Source organism: Calypte anna, chromosome 28 (assembly GCF_003957555.1).
Source record: "Calypte anna isolate BGI_N300 chromosome 28, bCalAnn1_v1.p, whole genome shotgun sequence".
In the NCBI taxonomy this organism is placed as follows: Eukaryota; Metazoa; Chordata; class Aves; order Apodiformes; family Trochilidae; genus Calypte; species Calypte anna.
In genome coordinates this window covers 444,107-463,466 of record NC_044273.1, presented here as the reverse complement: position 1 = coordinate 463,466, position 19,360 = coordinate 444,107, and the positions used below count along the sequence as shown (strand labels likewise).

At 52.2% G+C, this 19,360-nt stretch overlaps 1 protein-coding gene across 15 annotated transcripts in view; it reads left to right on the top strand.

The window, feature by feature from the left end:
• TCF3 (transcription factor 3) overlaps nt 1–19,360 on the top strand; it is a 77,709-nt gene that overhangs the window by 35,534 nt on the left and 22,815 nt on the right. For 11 of the 15 annotated variants that reach the window (XM_030466565.1, XM_030466564.1, XM_030466561.1 and 8 more), the window contains exons 4-8: nt 5,064–5,137; nt 6,407–6,503; nt 13,378–13,445; nt 16,527–16,656; nt 18,194–18,243. In XM_030466565.1, coding sequence (XP_030322425.1) covers nt 5,064–5,137; nt 6,407–6,503; nt 13,378–13,445; nt 16,527–16,656; nt 18,194–18,243 — 419 coding nt within the window. The remainder of the gene's footprint in view (nt 1–5,063; nt 5,138–6,406; nt 6,504–13,377; nt 13,446–16,526; nt 16,657–18,193; nt 18,244–19,360) is intronic. The other 4 variants (XM_030466568.1, XM_030466567.1, XM_030466554.1 and 1 more) reach the window with 2 other exon arrangements.

The window sequence follows — 19,360 nt, the reverse complement described above, 5'->3', positions numbered from 1 at the left end:
TGGCATGTGTGGCTTTTGGGCTGTCAGAACCAGAGCTCTTGGTGGGGCAGTTTTGGATTCATGGACCTCAAGTGGCTGCTGGGGTGTGGGGATGGGGCAGAAAAAACTTCTGCTTTAAGAGCTGTGTGTTTAAAAGTGGGACTGATCCTCCTGGGGGAGGAATGGTTCCCAGTCCTTGTGTCACTGGTCATTTGAGAGTAACCTTTTTGTATGGCCCATTGTTGGGGGAAGGGCTTTTTTGATGAGACTAAATGTGGACAAATTATTTTTATCCATGCTGAGAGCTTAGGACAGTTCTTGTCTATCAGCTCTTAGCTGTGGCACAAAAATTGTGAGGGAGAAAAAAAAAATGACTGTCTGACAGCTACATCTTATTCTATTAGTATATTTTAATTAGAACATGAGCAAGAAATGCATTATGAATATTCATGATCAGGGTTATTAAAATGCACAATTAATCTGTACGCTTCTTAATAACTGTATTAATGGCACGAGGAGGTAGCTCCTATTTTTGTCTTCTCTGAATTGGAAAGTGTGCCTTACCTTGGTTAGTTGAAAAAGGGGTTTATTTTAAAATAAAGTTGGCTCCTGACAGCTGCGTGCACACGTGGGCAGCTCTGAAACTGCACTCACGTCCTGTGCTGCAGAGCACCCTGAGTGTTGCAAAACCCAGCACCCAGAACCTGAGATCTGCTTGTGCAAACCTAATGCAGCTCTGTGCCACGTGAGTTTTGACACAATCTCAGTGACTTGGATTTCTGATCACTTTGGGTTTTTTATTGCCCAGGACCCTGCGTGCTTCCGTGCAGGAACTCTGTGCCTGGGAGTGAGGCAGAGTTGGGGGGTGAAGGAGATGCCTGTGGGGTCTCTGTCTCCTCCCGGGGGAGCCCATGGGCAGGAATCACTTCACCCATAGGTGAAGTAGCCCAAGGGCATCCTGACATCTTCCAAGCTGCTGGGACAGAATGGTGGGGTTGAGATGCTCGGGTGCCCTTAGGTGAGCACTTGGGGAGAGCCTCAGGGATGCTGATATGGGGCTGCCTGAGCAGTGTCCTCCTCACTCCAAGATTTTTTCCATCTTTTGCTCCTTCCCCTTCCTCCATCCTGATGCTGCTTCACACCAGTGAGCACCCTGGGCTGGGTGTGACCTTGTTTGGTGGTGGTGGTGGCACCATCTTTGGGGTGCATGGAGCTGATGGGGGCTTTCCCCGAAGCCTTTGGCCACGTTTTGGGTTTTCACAAGCTTGGCAGGGACCATTTACTGCCCCATTTTAGATCCTTCCTCAGATACAAAGAGAGGAGGGGAGAGCATGTTGGTGCTGAATGTAGGACAGATGCCAGAAGTCAAAAGAGGGCAGTCTGCTTTTTCTTGGCTTCATCCCAGAAATCCCCAAATCCTTAAAAACACCTGCGGGGCTGAATATGGGAGATTTTTGCTGTCAGGTACCTGCCAGTGACTGCAGCTTGTGGAAGGTGTGAGACCTTTTTGTCCAGCAGGACAGTGCCTGGGTTCATGGTGGCACTTGGGCATGGGCAGGCTGGGAGGTGGCTGGGCCCCAGGGGCTGCTCCTGGAGCCAGGGGCTGCTTCCCTTCTGCTCAGGTGGAGGGGAGATAACCTCACTTCACCTTGGCAGCCACCCCACTGCACCAACACCAGCACCTGGAGGGGGAAAAAGGCTTTTTTTTTTTGGGTTTCCTCAGGGGTCAGGTTGGTATTGCAGGATCTGGGCAACACTGCTGAGCTGATGGAGGAAGAGGTCAGGGTTTCCTCTGGGGTCCTCCAACTCTGTAGCTCCCCAAGAGCAAGAGGTGAGAAGGGGGATGCCCTGGGAGCACATCTCATCCTGGCACAGTGTGTGGGTGCTGTTGGAGCACCCCGTGGAGTTTTGACCCCTCTTTGGGGCGTGCTGGGGGATCACAGAATCGTTCTGGTTGGAAAAGACCTTTAAGATCACCAAGTCCAACCAAGCATTCTGTCCCTCATCCAGGGCTGTGTAAACCTTTTGGCCTTTTGTTACCTGTACCACTCACCATCTCCTCTTCCCTCCTGTGTGAGGAGGCTTGGCAGTGGTTTTCTTAATTTTTTTTCAGGAATTTGGGCAAAAGCATCCTGGGTTTCCAAGCACCCAAGCTCCATGCTGAGCCCCCCACTGCACCTCCTCTCTCTCCCAGCACATCCTGGGGATGCTCCCCTGCACTTGGCTGGGTCAGAGAGAGGAGTGGGTGGCTTGGGGCAGGGGGACAGGGTGAACCAGGACCCATCCTGCACAATGTAGGGGTGGGGATCCATCCCCTCATGCTTCAGCTTCCCCTCTGGGTCTCACAAAGGGGCACTGGTGGCAGCCAAAGCCTGGCTGATGCCACTGTCCTTGTCCTTTCAGACCAAAGGGAGGAGTTTGCCAAGGATGTCTGAGGCTGCAGTTCCTGCTCCTGTCTTCACCCTGACCATTGGGGAGCTTTAAAAATGCCCATGAAAGCAAAATGAATAGAAAGAACATTTCTGCCTCCTGATCTTCCTTGGTGTTTGCAGGGTATGCAGATGAATTGCTTTAGAAAAACACATTAGCAAAGCAAAAGTTTATTCTAGGAAGTAAGAGGTGGGAGAATTGGCAGTAATTCTCCCTAGTATCCGAGGTATTATTAGAGGCTTATCCCTGCTCTGCACAGTAATCACATTGGAAATTTTTGATTAGAAAACAAAATCTAAATGAGTGTTATGAATATTCATTAGGTGTAGCGATTAATATGCATAATTATGCAAATTAGACAGCAATTAAACACCAATTCTCTGGGGAAATGATTAACACAAAGGCACAGAAATAGAAGGATGTAATTTGAAAGAAGTTTCTGGTTAAATGAACAGTAAGGGGAGCGGAGGAGACAAATGCCTGCCGTGTTTCCCATAATAATCAGCTTTGCTAAAACAAAATTGAGCACACCCTGCAACCCTGCCCCCCTGCATCCTTGCTCTCCCATGCACCCCATCCCTGTCACCCATCCTGCACCTCCCCTGTAATGCTGCTGCTGGCAAATAGGTCTCTGCTTCTAAAAGAAAACCTCCTGAAAGGTCCTGCTGATACCTGCACTTATTGCTGGAAGAGCTGATGTGGAGGGGGTACCCAGACAGCTCCCGGGTCCCTGGTGCTGGGGATGGCTGAAAACTGCTGCAAGAGTTTCCTTGTGTTGCCCTTTCAGGTGTGGGCATGGGGCTTGGTTCCCCCTGCAGTGGGGCTGGGGTTCCCTTGGGGTGAGGCAGAGCCGTGGCTCTGGTCAGTGCTATCCACACTGCTCAGCCTCCTGCAGGGATGAGGATTCATTGAATCCCAAACTGGTTTGGGTGGGAAGGGACCTTAAAGCCCCTCTAGTGCCACCCCTGCCATGGTCAGGGACACCTCCCACCAGCCCACGGTGCTCCATGCCCCATCCAACCTTCAGCACTGCCAGGGATGGGGCAGCCACAGCTTCTGGGGGCAGCCTGGGGCTCAGCACCCTCACACCAAAGAATTTCTTCCTAACATCTAACATAATCTCCTGTCTTCCAGTTTGAAACTTTCCCCTTGTCCCATCACTCCCTGCCCTTGTCCCAAGTCCCTCCTCAGCTTTCCTGGAGCCCCTTCAGTCACTGGAAGCTGCTCCAAGGTCTCCCCATTGCTGCTTTCTCTTCTCCAGCCTGAACACCCCCAACTCTCAGCCTGGCTCCAGAGCTGCTCCAGCCCTCCCAGCATCTTTGTGGCCTCATCTTTCTCTCTGCCTGCCCCAGCTGAGCTCCCAGGATATGTGTAGCATCTCTGAAGCTGTGGCTCAGAGCAGTGACCTCTCCCTGCCCACCCTGCTCCCCATGGCCTTTGGATGAGGAGCAAGACAAGAGGGCAGGGTCTCAAGTTGTGCCAGGGGAGGTTTAGGTTGGATATTAGAAAGAATTTCTTTCTGGAGAGGGTGATCAGGCATTGGAATGGGCTGCCCAGGGAAGTAGTGGATTCTCCGTGTCTGGAGCTATTTCCAAAGACCCTGGATGTGGCACTGAGTGCCATGGGCTGGGAACCACGGGGGGAGTGGATCAAGGGTTGGACTCGATGATCTCTGAGGTCCCTTCCAATCCAGCCAATTCTATGATTCTATGATTCTATGCTGAGTCTGCTCCCTCACCCCTGCTCCAGCCCACTCAGAAATCCTGCAGCTGAGTTGGGTCGAGGCTCAGCTGCCAGGAAGGGATCATTCCATACAGTCATGGTGCCAGCTTGAACTGGGAGAGCTTTGCTGGTGGGACTCCCTGGCCTTTTTCTGTCCTGGTGGATGTTCAGCTCCACCCGTGCCTCAACCTGGGAGCCCAAGAGTCTCAGCCTGGGTGGACCTGGCAGCTGATGAAAGGAGACAATTTCCTACCACAGTCTGTGCAGGCACATTGTGAAATCCTCTTGTTTGGTCCCTTGCCATTTGGGGTCAGATCTCCTTTGCCAAGGATATGCTTGGGAAGGCTGAAAATGAGGTAGATGGGAGTGGGATCCATTGGCCTCTCCTTCCTCCATGGGAACACAAGGGGACTGAAATAACAAATGTTCTTGAAACAAACTTTACTAAGTACCCCCAGCAATTCCAGTTGGAAGTTCTTTTGGGTCTGGATGCTCTTTTAATCCGCTCAACTGCAATGAAAAAGAAGAGTTTGGGCTGTGACCCAGCACAGGTCCCACCGGACCTTCAGGGTGGGTGTGATGACTGTTTGGTTCATGGTTCCCTTTGTCGTCTGTCCCTGCAGAGAAGAGGTTCATGGCTGCTCTCTGGAATCAAGAGAGTTAAAAGATTTGTTGCTCCTCTTCCCACTGTCCCATGTTTTGAAGTGTTTCCAGGCTGTGGTGGGATTTGCTTTGAAGTTGGTGGAATAAACTCCCAGCTGGAGTGGGAAGGTGAGGAGGGAGAGGGGAGGATCGGTCACGCCAACTGGAAGTGGTTTATTAATGAAAATATTGTTTTGTTTGTAGAAGGAAGAGTTAATTTTGCGAGAACACCTTTGAGGCTTTGCTGATAACGCAAGAGTAACCTTTGTTCTTCCTGTTTTTTTCGGTAGGTTTGGATGAAAGACCGGGATCAGGTTCCTGGGGAACGGGAGATCAAAACAGCTCCACTTTTGACCAAGGAAGGGTAAGGACGAAGGAAAAACACCCAGCTCCAACCAAAATAAACAGGGGGGTTACCATGGCTTCTCAGTGCATGTGCTTGTGCCCACATTGGGTCTAACTGCAGCAGATTTTCTCACCCCGTTTTAGAGAGGGACAACCCCCCAGGTCCCTATCTCTCCAGGCTTTGCTGCCTTGAGGTCCACCTGGAGAAGGCTTCTCCTCCCAAGCCCTGCCTCAGGCCTGCACCTCCTGTGGGCTCCCCACAGCCTCTGCCCTCTGCATTTGGCTTTGGCATGGGGAGAGGTGGGCTTCTGGTCCTGGGGTGGGTGGGCAGGTTGTGGGACTTCACCTGATGGGCTGTGCCTTGGGCAAAGTTTGCTGGGTGCCCACCAGGTACATCTTTGGGAGTCTGAGGGGTCAACTGAGGCTTGCTGTGGGGGGGGTATACTCAAAAATTTGGGTAGATGGGGGTGTGTCAGGCAGCCAAGGCACCCTCAGCAAGGATGGGGAGCATGGGGAAGGGTTTTGCAGGGAAGGATTAAAGAACATAACTGGGGCCTGAGGAGAAGAGAGAAAAGACATTAACTCAATTGAAATGGTGTTATTTTGACAGATGCTCGTGTTTTAATGGCTTTGTGTGATTCATTTTTGCAATGGCACCTTTCCCTTCCCTTAGGTCAGTGGAGGAGCAGGCACTGTGGTGTCATTTCTCATTTTTATAGGTCCTCTCCTTGCCCCCTGCCACCCCTGGCTCAGCGAGGGAGCTGCCTGGCTCTCACCTGGGGGGAGCCAAGCTGCTGGGTGAAGGCAGAAAGTTCTTGAGAGCTGCCAGCATGGAGCAAACCCCCTACATATCTCTGCTTTGGTGCCAAATCCCCTTGCAGTGCCACAGCCTCGTGGCTGCACTGCCCTTGCTGTGAGGACAGCATCATTTCTGTGCCCTGCTTACCAGGAGCCTTTGGCTTTCACCCTTTGTGCTATGGGAGAAACTGAGCTCTGGCAGCCTTGTGGTGTGGCCTTTCACTCAGCATCATAAAATCCCAGACTGGTTTGGGTGTGAAGGGTTCTTCCAAAGTCAACCAGTACCACCCCTGCCATGGTCAGGGACACCTCCCCAAGCCCAGGGTGCTCCGAGCCCCATCCAACCTTCAGCACTGCCAGGGATGGGGCAGCCACAGCTTCTGGGGGCAACCTGGGCCAGGGGCTCAGCACCTTCACCCCAAAGAATTTCTTCCTAATGTCTGAATGGTGTCCCCATGCACCCAGCAGTGACTCTCATGTGTTGCTTCAGCAGAGCTATGGTGAAGGCTCCCACTACAGCGAGCACAGGGACCTGCCCTCCCACAACAGCATTTCTTCATCACCATTCCTGGGAGCTGGACTAGTGGGTAAGTGCCTTCCAGCTGCCTGCTGGGTTGTGTGGTCAATGCAGAATGACACCTGGTGGTGGGATTGTTTGCACTGGTAAGTGTTGCTGTTCCCCTTGTTGGACCTGCTCCAGAAAGTGTGCTCAGGGCTGTGATTAAAGGAGCTGCTGTCCAGAGGGTCTCATCAGTGCCTGACGTGCCTGACAGCCTCAGTATTTTATGTGCCTGATTGTTTTTTCCTGCTTTACAGTAGCACCCAGAGGCAATAGCAGAGATTGATGCCCACCGTGCTGGCATGAGATGGGCTGAGTTTGCTCTTGGGAGCAAGTAATCAGGGGTGGAAAAGCTCCAGGAGAGAGGGGGAGAAAAGACACAGCTCATTGTTAAAGTCTTGCAACAGGCTCCCAGCTGCTTTGCTATCCAGCCTCGCAGCCCCAGGGTGCTGCAGTGTCTGCAGAGGGCTAAAGGTGGGATTTGGAGGACCTCTTCTTGTGTCCTTCAAGGCTCTGGCTCAACGGGGCACATCCAGGAGCTTGTGGGGAGCAGTGGGGACCACATGGCCCCAGCCCCTCCTGCTGAGCTGGAGACAGTGATGGTGTGTGTGACAATTTACCCAATTACCTCTGCCAGCTCAGGGGTGGGAGGAGAGATTAAGAGCAAAAATATCCATCCTGAAGGGCTTAGGGAACTCTAATGACATTAGGTCAGGAATTGGGGTTAGTCCTCCTCACCTTTGCCCACGCAGTGGTGGCTCAGACCCTCCAGCCAGCAGTGGGGCAGGGCCATGTGCTGTGTGCTGGTGGTTTGGAGGCAGGGGTTAGAAGAGGGAATTGTGTTAGAAACAGAAAATCCCCCCCACCAGAGGAGGTTCCTCCTGCAGAGTTGGTCGGAAAGGGGAAGAGTGGAGCAGAGTGGTGCTGGGAACTGAGCAGCCACGTGTTTGCTTCTCCCGACTCAGGTCTGGACTTGGGGCTTCCAGCTCGGTTCCCCCCTTTTGCTCCTCTTGCTGTTGGAGGGGACAACGTTTATTTCCCCCTCAGGGATCCTGCGAAGTGTAGAAAGAGCATTTCCAAGCAGCTCCCACCTGTCCCTCTGCAAGGGTGGTTTATACCTTCTCTTTTTCTGCCCCAGGAGGATGTAAGCAAAGCAATAGAAATGTTTCTTAATAATCTGGGCAGCCTTGCTGCCATTCAGCAGGGTTTCCTGGGGGTGTGCGTGGGGGGGAACCCATCCCAACCCATCCCACGCCTGGGGCCCAGGCAGCCTTGAGAGTTTCCAGCTGAGAAGGAGCTGCCCGGGGAGGAACTCGGAGGTTTCCCCTTTGATGTGCGCGGGGAGGACGCGTTTGGCTTCCTCTCAAAGACAGAGCTCCCAGGCTTTGGCAAGCAGGATGCTCCCTGGCAAGGCTGGGAGCCCAACCAGTCCCCAGCACGTGGAGCCAGAGCCTCTGCTGCCCCAGTGGGTGATTTCCATCAGCTCTTCCTGCAGTGTAGGGCAAAGGGGCAGCCTCGTGCCTGGCAGGACAAAGATTGGGTCCTCCCCATGGCTGCACCTCCCTGTGCTGACACAGGGTCCCAGTCCCTGTCCTGAGCCCTTGGGTGCAGCACCAGGAGCTCCACCACAAAAAGAGGAGTTGGGGAGGCTGGGAGAGAGCAGGCAGAAGGGGCAGGAGGTTCCTCACGTTTCAAAGTGGCTTTTGTTCCTGAAATTGAATGTGGTTAAAAAAGAAAACAGAAATTCCTGGAGCAGGTTCCAAAATACATAAATTAATTCTGCTTTGCCTTTGTGCTCGTGTGCTGAGAAGAATGGATCTGAGGAGACCACAGGTGGGATTTTCTCTTCCTCTTTTACTAAGCTGCTTCTGAGAACTTTTTCTCAAGTGGCAAAATGGTAAGTGGAAGGGCAGAGAATTGAGAGCAGAAAAAAGTGCTTTTCCTATGGTAGTGGAAAGGCAGTGGCACAGTGGGAGGGAAGAGTGGGTTTTGGAGATGTGTCACTTCAGCTGGCAGCCCCTGTTATCCAGCAAGGTCCCCCTGGGGGCAGTGGGCAGGCAAGCTTAGGTTATTGGGGCAATTGAGTAGAACCCACTAATTTTAGAATGTGAGGAGGTGGAAGGAGTAGATTAGGATGGGCACCTCCCATATGAGACTTGGTGGACAAAAAGTGCATGACATCTGTGCCCTACTCCAGTATCAGGATCTCTGTTCCCTCCTTGACCTCTGTATTTTCATGGAGGATTAGAAACTGTTGGAAGAAACAGTTCAAGAGGAACATGAGCTGTGTTGGACTTGATGGTCTTGGCCAGCTAGAGAGACCCCCAGGTGGATCTGGCTTGGGAGCATCAGTAGTCGTGCCCAGAAGCAGCACAGAGCATTGGTCTTGAGTGTATTTAACTGGGGGCTTAAAACTTGCAAGGAGCACCAGAGCAGCACACTCCATGAAGGGCAGAGCTGGAGGGGTTTGTGTGGCCCAGGAGAGGTGGAAGGAATGTCTGAGTTCAGAGGGACCAAGGCAATACCAGCCCTGCCTGTCCTTGTGCCTCATCCCCTCCCTGGGGTGGTGGAAGGGGCTGCTCAGCTCCTGGGCAAGAGGAAGATGCTGGAGGGGTGCACAGAGCTCTGGTGCGAAGTGCCTGATGGATTGAACCCCAGAAGGACAGGGTGCCTGTCATGTCCTGCAAGCAGGTGGCACTCCTGGCAGTGGGACACACTGGTGCTGATGGCTGGAGAGATGGTTACCTGCCTGCTCATCCATGGGCAGCCCAACTCCTGGGAGGATGGCCCTGCAGATGGCAGGTCACATCAGGTCCAAAACCAATTTGAATTCACCTAGCAGGCTTTGGAAGGAAAAAGACTGATTTTTATGCAGCAGGGACACACAGATGGGGGATCTGGGGTTATGGATGTCCTTTAGGGGAACGTACAGCAACCAGCAGGATGGGAGCTGCTTGAACCTTGAGAGCTGCAATGGCAGCAAGACCTGCGGGTGCTGCTCCCAGAGTCATCCTTCCCCTGCTCCCAGGGCTCCCTGAGAACTGCAGGTGCCGTTTTCCTGGACTTTCTGAAGGGGATGACATGAGGTCAGTCTTCAGTTGGATGCTTCCCAAAGCTCAGGTTCCCTCTCATCCACAGCTTCATCTTTATGAGGTGATGGAGAAAACCAGAGATGTCTGAAAGACTGACAAGGCAGGGGGCTCTGGCCTGTGGTGCTCTGAATTTTAGATTTTTAGGATAACCTAAATTTAAAACCAAACCAAAACACAGCTAAGTCCCTGAATAGAAATACTGTCAGTGCCTGGAATAAAAATCACCCCCAGGTGTCGGGGGGGTCGGTGAACCTGATGAGCAGGGTGCAGTAGCAGTGACTGCAAGCTCCATCCCTCCCTCCTAGGGGAGCTTAGAGCCCCTGGTGCTGCTCCCTGGGGGACAGTGGAGCCCTGGCAAGGTCTGAGCATTTGAGCTTCAAGTGGGGAGAAGTGACAGGGACCATCCCTGGCTGCCCAGGGTAGTGCCAGGACAGAGACAAGAGGGGGAGGGGAGAGCTTTTATCTTTGTTTTAAATCACCAATCTTCAAAATCTGCCTCTCTTTTGCCATTCATCTTCAGCGGGGGCAGGCGGGGAGGGGGATTGGTTAAACAGTGGAGAAACTGATAAACCATAAAGGATTTCTTTTTTGGTAATTAGCTTCTTTTCAGAGGAGTGTTTCTAATCTTGTGTGCATTGTGAGCTGTTGTGGATTGGGCTCTTTGTGGACAATGGTTTTAATCTGCCCAGGACAGGGTTTGTTGCTGCTCCTGTTTTTTAAGTTGGTTTTGGTTTTTTGCTTTTTTTCCCTTTTAATCCCTGGTTGTGATTTTCCTCCCTTTTTTTTCCTCAAGTCTTAACTCTAATGGAATTACCAGCCTGGGGCTGGGTGGAGGCACATGTTGGGTGGCTGTGCCATGGGTGATGGGTGCTGTGAGCTGCTTGGGGGCTCATTTCAGAGCATGGGGAGGGGGTGACATGGGGGGACTGGTGTGAAGTCCCTGGCACTGCTCCTCACCAGAGCTCCTGCCTTCCTTCCAGCAGGAACTGGTAAAACCCATAGGCAGACTTGAATTGTCTTCTCTTGGCTTATTTGTGCACATTTGCCAGTGGGGATTGTCCTGGGGAGAGAATATTGGTAGATCTTGTCCTAAGCACCCTGGAGGGTCTGGTTGAAGCAGTGAAGGTGTAGGACAACCCTGGGTGCACCTTGCTCAAGGTGCCCTCTGCTGTACTTTGCTTTTGGCAGCTAAAATGTGCAGGGGTAAAACCAACAGATGGGAGGAATTTATTCCCAGTATCCTCTCGTTTTTATTTCTTCCCCACCACCTCCTGGATCCCCTAACCTGGCTGCAGGATTTCAGCCTTTTGACCAGGAGTGAGATGGTGTTTGGGCAGATTTCTCCTGCCTCTGTTCTGCTCCTTGCCATGGTCCTGGGGTTTCAGTGCCTGTTCTGATCAGTGGCCCTGGGCTGTAGCTGCAAAGGGGCAACTCAGGCAAGTCCCAGCTCAGCCAGGTTTGCCATATGTTCTGGCTGGCATCTCCCTGGCAGCAGAAACAGCACCTTCTGCTGGCAAGTTCAGCTTTTTCTTGTCCAGCTTCTCGACTTGATAGGCTGGATTCATTCCCATCCCCAAACTTTGCCATTCTTCCTTTTGCCTTGTTTTCTTGGACAATTAAACATAAAATTTCTATGACTGAGATTTTTTTGCCCTTCATACATGACGAGGGCTGACCAGGGCAGGGCTGCCCTCCCTTTTCCCACTCTCCCATCCCACGGGACCCTGTAGATCCAGGTCCCAGCCACACTTGATTGAGAGACCAACCCTGAGGGGAAGGGATGGGGGTTTGGAGCTGTGCTGAGCCCTTCACCCGTGCCAAGCACCCGTGGGGGATTCTGCCCCTGTGGTTATCTGGTGGGGGCAGAGACGTTTGGCTCAGCACTTCCCTGCTCAAGCCACACATGGAAATGGGAGGATATTATCAGAGGGGAGGCCAGGCTGTTGCCAACCAGATAAACCAGCGTGGCATTACCCTGGTTTTCCCCTGGTTTAGGGGTAATCATCATCCCCCCAGTGCCACAACCTGCTGAGTTATTTGTGCGGTGTTGCTGGCGCCGCAGCAAACAGAGCTGCAAAGCTCTTTTAAAAATTAGGTCATTTAGGAGATCCCTCCTCTGACATTTTGACCTTTGCTTACTTAATGTTTAAGCCTCTGAAACAAAACAGCAGCAGCCATGGGTGGGTGTGCTGGGAATGGGGGGGTCTTGGGTTTGGAGGTGGTAGTGGTGGATCCCACTCTGGAGTTTTGGGTTCAGTTCAAGGCCCCCTGGCTCAGACTGGAAAAGCAAGCAGCCTCCTCTCTCTCCCCTCTCCTCTGCCTTGTGCTTCGGGGGGGGGCTGGCTTGAGGAAATTTGCTCTCCCCTTTATCATGTGCTGCCCCAAACCTCTGAGCTGCCTGCCAGCCCAAATGTCACCAGTAACCTGCATCTTAGCAGGTGGTGGTGGTGGTGGCTTTAGGTTAAGCTGACTGGGAAAATCTTCCCCCTCCCAGTTTTGCTTACTGAGCCAGACTGGAGGCAGGATGTGATCCCTGTGTTTTGGGGAGGGGCTTTTGCAAAGCCCAGTGCCTCCTGGCCATGTCCTGGGCAGAGTCCCCTGTGCCAGCGTGGGGCAGCTGTTGGAGTGGGGCCATCCTGCCCTGGTTTCACAGCCTCTTTCATCATCATCATCTCCTATTTCCCTCTTCCATCTCCTTTTTCCCTGGTGGCACCATTAATGAGCTGTAATTAACAACAGGGAAAAAGTCCTCGTTTTCAGTCCAGGTTTTCTTTATGTATTTTAAATGCAAAAGTGCCTGGTTCCCCATTAGAAAAATGTCTTAATTTTGCTGTGGGTCAGGGGGGAAACCCCAAAGGAGTTTGTGGTGCTGCTGGCCACCCCATGAACAATGTAAAGCTATTATTCCCTTTCTCCCTAGCCTGGGCCCCTCACCCAAGGGCCCTGCCACTGTCCTGGGTGCTGCTTGTGACACACATGGGTGCTGCACTGCGAGGGAAGAGACTGCAAGGACATTTCAGGGTGGAAGAATTTCACCATGGGTGTTGGGTTTCTAAGGAGTATTTTTTTCCCCTCAAAACCACTATCTTCAGCACTGTGTGGGCAGGGTGAGGTTGAACATGGTTGATAAAAGGCGTCGCTGGGTGCTAAAGTTCACTCCACAGCACCAGGGCTTGGATGCTTCTGCTGCTGGGAGCCCCACAGTCCAGGAGGAGCCTTCCAGGGGGTTCTGATGGGAGAGGTCTTGGAAAGGAGGGAGAAGCTTTTCTATCGAATGCTGGCTTTGAAAATCTGGAGGGTTTTTTGGAAAGTGGAATCTCTACCAGGAAGGATGGGGAAGGTAACCCCTGTGCCATGCAGAGCAGGAGCTCAGCGCCACACGCTGCTGCTCAGCATGCCCTGGAATTGTCTTTCCTGTTGTATGGAAAGTGCCCACAGAGCCTGGTCACCAGTGCCTGCCTTGGGGTTTGCTCGGTCTCTGCCAGATTGGGCTGCCTTTTTTTCATGTGTCTGAAGGGATTTTTTTTTTTCCTCTGGTCTAACACTGCCAGTTTCCATGGCCACAAGCACTTTCCTGCATCACTGCAGTTGGGAGGTTTTGCTGTTTATGGACCAGCCAAGCCCTGCTGGCCATGAACTTAAAAGAGCTCCTGTTTTAGCAATGAGCTGCTAGGGGAGGCAGTCACCCCAGCAAGCTGCATGACCAAAGTGGGCTTCACACCTCAGCAGGATGTCTGTGGAGGGTAGGTGCATGCCAAACCTTCCCTTCCCTCTTACACAAAACCTTGTGTTTCCTTTTCTCTGCTTTAGGGAAGAGCAGTGAAAGAGCCTCATACTCCACATTCGGAAGAGACACAGGGATGCCAGGACTAAACCAGGTAACCATAAAATGCATTGAGATTTTTTGCTTCTTTTACTGCTTGGAGTGAGAGTCTGGGGATGATCAGGAACCTGGTGGTTTGCACAAGGTCCTGGGAAGCCTGTGCTCATCTCAGAAATGTCACTGGAGTGCTGGGGTTTCACATGGGTGTGTATTGCTGGCTCAGAGGAGTTGTCAGAGTTTAGAAAATGGAGTTGTAGCAGCTTCTCTTCTTTCCAAACCTTCTTCAGGCTCACCTATTTTGTTATGTTTAATCCTGTTCCTAGCTGCTTTGTATTTAATCAGAGACAACCTCACCAACAGTGCCCTTGGAGGGGATTTCAGTGAGTCAGAGCCCAGCAAGACCTTTCCTTGTGTGTGGGTTCTGTGGCAGAGCACAGCTCCATGAGGCACCTTCCCTTTCCAGCTGCCTTGAGGCTCCCTCAGCCTTCAAGCACCACTGTCCCCCTGGCCAACATCCCCCTGTCCCCCACTACCTGCTTAAGAGGAGGGAGAGTCCACCACATGGTTTCTGTGCTGCTGTAGCATCCTTTTGGTGGACATTCCTGGTTTTATGGTGGATGCAGGACCTGCAGCAGATGCTCATCTCCATGAGGGAGGAGGGACACAGCACAGGAGAACTGCTGCTTGCAGCAACAACCCTGCCCTCCTGGGTTAACCCCATGTGAACCCTGTGGGGTCCAGCCAGGGCTGTGCCCTGGAGAAGAATTTGCTTCCTATGGGGAATAGCACAGGCATCATTCAGAGCCCAGGAATGCAGTCACCCAGCCCTGGGATAATCCAGCCTGCTGCCCCCACCATCCAGAAATAGTTTTTGGGGAAGGAGTGAGCACCTCAGCTTTGATGTGTTGCTGCAACTGCCTCTTCATTGCCTGAGTGTGGAGACAGTCCCACCATTTTATCCAAGGGAGCAGCTTTTGGCTGGACAGCTTTTTTATTTTATACATGTACGCACACACATATTACATGTTTTAATTTTACACAAATTTGTCATAATTTCCTCTTCTCTGAACTGAGGATGTTTCCTTTGCTGAAACAGCTGTGCTGGCTGTCTGTGCCAGAGTGGATTTAATTTACCACTGAAGCTGCTAAAATAAAAACGGGACGGGTGCCAAGCCTTGCTTTTTAATGTTATGGTTTTGCTGGAGTTTCTTGGAGGAGGGGGAGATATAAGGTAACAGAAACGGGGTGGGCAAATGGTGCTGCGGGCTGGGAGAGGCCCTGGCGCAGGCGCACGGGTCGGGATCGGGTGGCAGAATGGGAGCTGGAGCCCGTTTGATGTGGAGGGGGAGACAAAACCCCTCTTGTGCGGGGTGGCGGGAGGCGAGCGGGGCCGTCTGCACGCTCCATGTGGCCCCCAGAACAGTTGTTGCTTCTGGCTCCAGTTTGGTTTGCAGGTTTTTTTGGTGTGGTTTTTTTTTTGGGGTGGTGGTAGTGGCGTTTGACCTGTTGGGGTTTTTTTATTTTTTGAAAAGTGCTGGGAAATTGTGAGGCAGCAGATGCCTTGGATGGGGAGCAGGTTCCTCCCCAAACCTCCCTCCTCTGGGGCAGAGCTGGGGCTCCCCCTTCATTTAACACTTCAGAACTTCTGTGGGCATCCACGTGGGGAGAGAAAGGGAAGAAAATCCCCTTCTCTGGGAAATTGCCTTAAAACCTTGGTGCCTCTCTGGAGGTACCTGCTGAAGGAGCCTGGCAGCAGCCACAGGACCCTCTGGGATCTGCTCCAGGGTTCTGTGCCATTCGCTTTTCTTGGCTGCGCTGCTCCGTGGCACAGAGCTGTTTCAGTGCAAAGGTAACATGACCGGTGGAACAGATTGCAGGAATTTCACCAGCTGTGAATACATGAGCTCCTCTTTCCCTCCCCAGCCCCTTTCTGGAGGAGACAGAGTTTGAAAGCAGTGGTTTTTCTTTCCAGTTTCTCACAAGCCTGAAATCGCCCTTTATTTAAACGTGTTGCCCTCAGAAGATGGGTCAGAGCTGAATTTTTGTTACTTAAAGGCCCTTTGCCAGCCCCCTTAAATTCCATGTAAATGGCATTTCACTTTTTCCTGAGGTGAAATGGACAGTGCTGGTGGCTGTGCTCCTTTGCTGTATCTGGGGAGCCAGTGAGCACCCTGGGCTCCAGCTCCTGCCAGCTCTGTGATGCTTCCCACAGTGCCCAAGGCCAGCGGGGATAAACACCAGGGAGGAGTTTCCTCTTTTTAGAAAAGAGAGGGATTTAGCTTTTCTCTGATAAAATGCAAGATAACCAAACCCCCCCAGCAGAGGTTTTGCAGCACTCAGGATGTGCCTGGCTGCCTGGTGCTGGGGATGGCAGAGGAACCATCACCCTGGCCCCTGGGCTGGGTTTTACAGCTGGAGGGCACTGGGAGAGGCAGGGTCAGATGTTCTGCTGGCTCTGTAACCTTTCCTGTCTCTTGGTTAGGCATGACTGAGGGATGTGCTGGCCTGGGAGCTGGCAGGTTTGCTGTTGGGTGAGCAGTGTGTCTGTCCCTTGCCCTGACTGGGTCCCCAGTGGTGTCCCATTAAACTTGTTGGGTTGAAGGTCAGGTTGGGGCCGTTGGCTCAATGGGTCTTATGAGAATGGATGGACACGCTGTGTCCTTCAGGCACGTTGATCGCAGGCTTTAGAAACCTCAGAGGCAATGAGGGAGGAGTTTGGGACTGAGTCAATCTGTGAGGCAGGCAGGGAGCACTGTGTCCCTCAGCCTGATGGTCACCTCCCCTGTGTCATCTGATAAAATCACAGGGTCTCATCCCAGGTGAGTGTGGGACCACAGTGCTCCCTGGAACAGCATCTCCTGGTTTGTGTCCTTCCTTTGAGAGCTCCCTTGCTGGGTTCGAGCAAGAAAACAGAGCTTGAGAGACCCATGTCTGGGCACATACATCCCCCCACCACTGCCCCATATTTACATATTTGTTTTTCCTCCTGGCCCTTTGGCTTCATTTCCTTTCCTTTCCCCCCCTCCCAGCTGAATTTGTGTTAAGGCAGCTCAAAGCACCTCTGTTCTCTCCCAGCGGGCACGGTGGATTTCCAGTGTAATTACATGGAAGGGCTTTTCTGTCTCCTTGTTTGCAGACTGGTTTCCTGCCCAGTGAAATGGGAATCGCGAGTCCGAGCACGCTTTCCCCCACGGGGGGCAAGGGGGGGTCTCAGTATTTCTCTTATCCCAACAATCCTCGCAGGAGGGGTGCTGAGAGCAACATAGGTAAGTCACTTGGTTTCACCCTTGGGTGCCACAGCTCCAGTTTATCCCACAAGGCTGGTGACTGGGTGGGTGCCCATGCCAGGGCTGCCTTGGAGAATGGGAGTACTTCCCATGTGACTTGGGCATTTGCTTCTTATAGGGGGTGAAAAAATCATATTTATAGTAATTTTTAAAACAGGGGGTTAAGTTCAGAGCCATGTACAGTTTCCTTCTTTCTGGGAAGCATCAGGTTAAGTGAAAGGAGCAAATGACTTGAGGTTCTTCTAAAAATGCCTCCAGCCACATTGCACATCAGTTCCTGGAAAACCTTGGGCTGCCTTCGAGGCTGTTTTTATGGCTGACAGCCCTCCTTGGAGCCCCTGTCCTGCTGCAAGCAAACAGGAATAAGCTGTTAAGAAGCAGCGTGAGGTCCAGGTGCCCTGCCCCTTGGGACACAGGAGGTGTTTGCTCCAGGACCTTTCCTGCCCACTTGGCCTGCTTCCAGGTTCCAAAGTGGGAGTTGCCCATGTCTGGGAATGAGCCATTTTGCTTTTAACAAAGGCTGAGGTCAGGTGTGAATTTTAACTTCTGAGTGCAGAAAAGCCTCAGTTCTCCAGAACTTGTGTTTCTTGTCATAGTTCCCCCTCACACCCTCCAGAGTCACTTTCTTGCTGCTATTCTGGGCTTTCCCCAGCAAACGAAACCAGAAGTTACATGTAGTTTTTCCAGTGCTTTTCAGAAAAACTCCTCCACTTTGATATTGCCACTTTGAAACATTGCTGGTTTACACTGTCAGCCTGGAAAATTATTCCTTTGCAATCAGGTTGTTCCATGTGTTGAACTTCTCCTCCTGAACTGCAACCCAGCAGAGACCTTGGCTTGGCAGAGTTGTATTAGCATCCTGAACCCCCCCAGCTGGGACTTTCCTGAATTATAAACTGAAAAAAAAAACCCAAAACATCCAATTTTTAACCATTTTCCCCTTCAGCAACTTCTTGAGATGTTTTCCTCCCCCTCCCCCTGAACTCCCTTAGTTCACTCCCTGGACTGTGTTCTCCCTTTTAGAGCTGGACCTGGAGAGATGAGATGGGGAAGGAGTGGCCTGGGGTGGGCACCATCCCTGCCTTCCTGCAGTGAGGCTTTTCCAAGAATGTCACTGTATAAAGTGCAAATAAAATTACAGCCCCAACTCAGTTCAGGTGTTTTAAAAAAAAAAAAAAAATAAAGCCCCAACAAGGGGTAATTTTTAGGCTTGGTCTCTTCCAAGGTGCCAGTGCAGCTCTTCCCTGTGTGGTGAGCACCTCTTATACTGGGAAATCCTGCACTGTGAGCCATGTGTGTGGGTGAAACTTGCCCTCAAAGGGTGCAGACAAGACATGGAGAGGTTCATCCTCAGATATTTTCACTATTGATGCTTCCTTGCCTACAGGGCACTGAGGATCTGAGCCCTGTTTGTACCTGCATCTTCTGTCCTCGAGCACTTTTTACTGTAGCTGCTTTTTTCCCTCTCTCTAATCCCCTTCAAAACTGAGATCCTCTTTAATTTTCTTTAAACCAGATGGGCAGCCCAAAAAGGTTCGGAAGGTGCCTCCTGGACTCCCCTCCTCGGTGAGTGGCAGAAACACAGAAACATTTTCCCTGCAGACATCCCCTCTCCAGTCCCTCATCCCTTGCACATCCCTGCTCCCCTTGCAGCTGCCAGCCCTGCGGGTCCAGCCACCCCAAACACTGAATCCTGGGATTTTAGCAGGACTGGGAAGGGGTTTCCCCATTACAGCTTCCTATGTAGGAGAGCTGGGGAAGCACTGGGAGATTGTGCTTCCAGGACACTGATGGGGGAGCAGGAGCCACAACATGGAGAAGCCCAACCCCTGCCCTCCTCTGTTTGATGTTATGTCCTGAGTGCCCGGGTGAAATGTGATATTGGGTGTGATCAGATTTCACTCCAGAAGGGAAACCAAAGCAGTTGTAATATGGGCAGGCAGCTGGGGCTGCTCCAGGTGTGTGCACTGCTTGGGCTGTTTTATAAGGAAACCGAGCAGGCTGTAGGAATCTGTCAGCCCTGCTCCTGCGGCTGTTACAGGGGAATAAAGTGAACAATGTATTTGTGGCTGGAAGTAATGGGATCTCCAGGAAAGCTAATTGGAGTGGGCTGGAGAGTTCCTTCAGGAATATGGGAGCTGTCTGGCTGTGAGGCAGCTGGGGCTGCATTCCTCACTGGAGCAGGGGGATGGATGGGCTCTGGCTGCAGGAGAGCTGGAGCCCAGGCTAGGGCTGTGCTGGAGCCTGGACTGGGGCTGGAGCTCAGGCTGGAGCCATCCTGAAGCTGTGCTGGAGCTGTCCCCTCCTCTCCCAAGCATTTTGTGCCACTCAATGCCAAAGCTGATGTGGTGTGCAGTGGGTGCTTGCTCCCTGTTCCCTGCAGGATTCCTGTGTGTGTCCACTCACGGTGGACATCCTTCACTGCTACTGCAGAGCTTAGGCTGTGACTTCCATCACCAGCTCTGCCTTTGGAAACACACCCTGAGCTGCTGATGTTGGGAACACTGGAGGGAGGGGAAGGCACCGGGGGGTTGTTGCTGGCTTGGGCTCCCAGGCCAGAGGGCACTGGAGGCTTCCTTCAGACCCACATCATGCAGAAACCAGCTTCAGTCAACAGTGCTGATTTGCTCCAAGAATCTGTGTTTTAGCAGGGAAAATCTGCATCCCTGTGGCTGCATTGAGT